A 3848-nucleotide genomic window follows, 5' to 3' on the forward strand; every position below is an offset into this window, starting at 1 on the left:
GTTTTGTTTTATTCTTGGATCGGGCTTTAAAGGGTTAAGAGAGCTGCATGAAGTGAAATATCTATTCAATTAGGTTTAATAACAATTCTATGCCTTATTAGGCCAATATACATTCATAGTTTAGGGATTTTACATAATTTTGACTTAATTTAAGTCAAAAATTACCAATTTGTTGTTATAAAATCTCAATTAGACAATGAAAACTGATAAATTCAACTAAAAATTTCTTTTGAAAAAACCTTTAGCAGATGAAAACTGGGATCTTATCTTACTGAACCTTTATTGTTTTCAAATAATTAGTAAAACAGAATTTGTAAAGAAAAAAATGAAATAGATCCAAAGGACCTATCATTAATCGTGTCTGTTCCAGCGCATATCATCATTAGAATTTCTTTGAATATTATGTCTTCAGCACAGGGGCCATAACAGGGGCCAGGCAATGATCTACAGGGGCATTGGCCCCTGTTGGCCCCTGTTTAGGGCTGCATGTGTCTTTATTCATTAGAGGAGGAATTCCCACTTCAGGTTGTTTTCTTCCTTCATAAAGCTGTAACCAAGCGTCTGTGTCTCTGAGGTGGAGCGGTGGGGGGTCTGCTGGGCAGCTGGATGACCAGCGGTCAGTTCAGGCCTCTGCCTCAGATCCTGATGGAGCTTCCTCCGCAGCAGAGGCAGCAGCTCTACGCACAGATAAACAACTTGCTGGGCAGCCTGGACTGGATGGACGCCGCGCAGCTCGTCGCGCTGGTTATGGGGAACGCCACGCTGCAGCAGCAGGTCACTGCCGCCCTCATCAGCTACGTAACCAAGGAGCTCAGAGCCGAGGTCAGATACGGGGACTGAACTTCATGAGGGAGGATGGACAACCTGGGAACAATTTTTTAAATTGTATTGATTCTGAATGTTTAACATTAGGGTGATGGGACGGAGGCTTTCCAGCCTGAAAGACTTTGAGCCAGAAAGCTGCTCAGCCATTAGGAAGCATTTAATGAGTCTTATTTTTCTAAATAAACTGAAACATGTTTTAGTTTCTCTCTGAAATCTGAATAAAAACATTATTTCTTAAATCTATGAGTCTGTTATTAATCCACAGATGGAGGCAGCCTGTCACTCCAGCCTTCATCCACTAGATGGCAGTAAAACTCAACACATGTTTGGAGTTATTTCGTTTTTTCTTCAAAACTTTATATGGAAAAACCCTCAAAGAGTGACATGATATCCAACCAGCAGCTCCTGTCTCATTTCCAGCACATTTGTTTCCTTTATTTTCAGGCACATAAAGCGAGGAGTAAGGCACCTTTAATGAAGGAAGAACAAAATGCCTCTGATGAGTTTCACTTGTTAACAGGATCCTTTCAGCTCGTTAGGCTTTGAGCAAATGTTTGTCATCCTGAANCCCCCTCTGGAAAGGTTCAATCCTCATCATTTAGCAAGAAGTGACATTCTGATAGAAACTGATCAGCATCGTCCCCTGTCTCTTTTTTTTTTTCACTACATGTAAACATCATTGATCTACTTTAGTCATCATGACCCTAAAACTTTACTTTTATTTTCTCTTCTTTTTCCAAACTCCATATCTATTTTTTTTCCTTAAATACACAAACTTTGATTAACTGATCTTTTTTTTGGAATGAGTTCAGACCTCCATCGGTTTCTGGAATAACACGGCTTCACCACCATTTAACAGCCCAGTTATTTGAATTGGACTCAGAAAACCAAAATAAAGATTTAATGGCCTTTATGCACCACTCCACTACTTCCTGAATGGCCGCTTTTTTGTTTCCTGTCTTTTTTTTCTCCTGGATGGACTGATTAATTCAGGTGTGTCTGGCCATGGTTAGTGAGGTCAGACACACCTGGATTAATCAGTTCATCCAGGAACAAAATACAGGTAAAAAAAGAGCTGATTTAAGATCAGGAAGTAGTGTAGCTGTGCATTATTTAATTTTTACAATAAGGTATTAAAAATAAAAATTTAAACAGATAACCAACCCCATTATTTCTTCATTTTAAAACAAGTAAATAAAAATCATAGAATGAAACAAATGCAGATTCTGATTTTCAGATTGTCAAATTTTATCCTTTTTTCCTTTATCTCTTTAGTCTGATTATTTTTCACAGAGAAAAAAACCCCAAAAATTCTTAAATCTTGTAAAGTTTTGTTCAGTTTTTCGTCATTTTCTGAAAACAAACAACAAGTTTAATCTTGATTTTCTTTAGAGCAAAGTGACTTTCTGACCTCTGACCTCTGATTAAGCTTCTTCATTATAATCTGATTATCGGCTGAGGGATAAAATGACCTGATCAGGGAGAAAATAATGATTTATTGATATGAAGACGTGCAGATTAAATCCAGATTATTGTATGTCATGTTTCCTGCAAAAGGAAAAGTTTATTTCTGATCTATATAAACGATTAAAAGTGACAATTGCCCAATTTATATAATATAAACTGAATGATCTTATTTCAAGTTCATAATATATAATGTCCTTAAGTGCAGAAATCCTTTATTAGCAGATGATCTTATTTATTGGCTCAAATTAAGGTTAAATTCACGGATAAAAAAAAAAAAAAGTTTTTACTTTTAGATTTTTTCATTGATGTTCTGAGTTTGACTCCGAGCGTCGCTCAGGAATCTGAGGGCAGTTTTCTTATAATATTTTCTCTGAGATGATAAACTGCTTCAGCTGAATCCAGGCTTTGCTTTGGTAGGTTAAAGACCAAACGCTCAGCGCTGCCACCCGGTGGCAGCAGCAGCACATGGCATCAGGCCGATATTTAAAGCCATTAGATGGGCCCAGTCCCAAACGGGCCCCATAGAACTGAACCAAAGACCCTCCGTTCCTGCAGAGGGTCGGCCACATTAAGGGCCGTCCCAAACCACGCAGTGGGTGGGCAGAGTGGACTGTTCAGCCCTTAGATAACGAAGCAGCATCAGTGCAGGCGCTACAGAATGAGCAATCAAAGGGTTAATGATGTTTTATTATTGAATAAAGGCTTTAAATTTCCATTAATACCATTAACCTGCTTTTATGTTAACAGCTGATGCATCGTCTGTCCTGTTTGGTTCTAATGAACCAACAGCAGCTCAGATCCAGTCTGGTATTTAAAGCTGCTTCATCAGCTCATCCATGAAAATCATTTGGAAAAGTTTCCCCGTTTATCCAGACCAGGTTGGAGATGCAGACAGGAAACGTGTCTCTGTTCAGGAGGAATTCCCATTTTTCATGCTATCATAAAAAGGTTTTCCTCCTGCGTCATAAAGCTGTAACCAAGCGTCTGTGTCTCTAAGGTGGAGTGGTGGGGGGTCTGCTTGGCTGGAAGAACAGCAAGAGCTTCAGGCCTCTGCATAAGATCCTGGGGGACCTTTCATGGAAGCAGAAGAAGAAGCTCTTTGTGCGCATCATGAAAAATGTGCTGAGGAGCCTGACCTGGAAGAATAAAGAGCATCTTGTCACCATTGTTAAAGCAAGTACCATGCTGGTGGAGATGGTCCTTTGCATTCTTGTCTCCTTTATTACCGTGGAGTTTGGATATAAGGTCTATTACGTGGAAAAGGTAGAATATACTGTTCCCGTCGTATTTTAATAGGGAGCTTTTTCATTTCAAAACCGAATCCAGGGAAACGTTGAGTTTTCTGTTCCACAAGAAGATTTTGTTCAATCTCTGTTTCAGTCACAATGATAAAGAATAATCGGCACTTTTTCACAGAGAATTAAACATTTACAGGGAGAGGAATCTATAATTCAGTGACAGGGCATGGGATTACTAGTGTTTGTTTGTTTAATATGAGCGAGATGCAGATCATTTTATTTTCATTTAATTATATTTACAGTACATGAAGAAATACT

At 38.7% G+C, this 3848-nt stretch overlaps 1 protein-coding gene across 2 annotated transcripts in view; it reads left to right on the plus strand.

Annotated features, from left to right (window-relative positions):
- LOC107086796 (protein C19orf12 homolog) overlaps positions 1-1343 on the plus strand; it is a 6622-nt gene extending 5279 nt beyond the window's left edge. For both annotated transcript variants that reach the window (XM_015377990.1, XM_015377991.1), the window contains exon 3: positions 575-1343. In XM_015377990.1, coding sequence (XP_015233476.1) covers positions 575-840 — 266 coding nt within the window. In that variant the 3' untranslated portion in view covers positions 841-1343. The remainder of the gene's footprint in view (positions 1-574) is intronic.
- The last annotated feature ends 2505 nt before the right edge of the window (positions 1344-3848 follow it).

This window comes from Cyprinodon variegatus, unplaced genomic scaffold (assembly GCF_000732505.1).
Source record: "Cyprinodon variegatus isolate N-32 unplaced genomic scaffold, C_variegatus-1.0 Scaffold162, whole genome shotgun sequence".
In the NCBI taxonomy this organism is placed as follows: domain Eukaryota; kingdom Metazoa; phylum Chordata; class Actinopteri; order Cyprinodontiformes; family Cyprinodontidae; genus Cyprinodon; species Cyprinodon variegatus.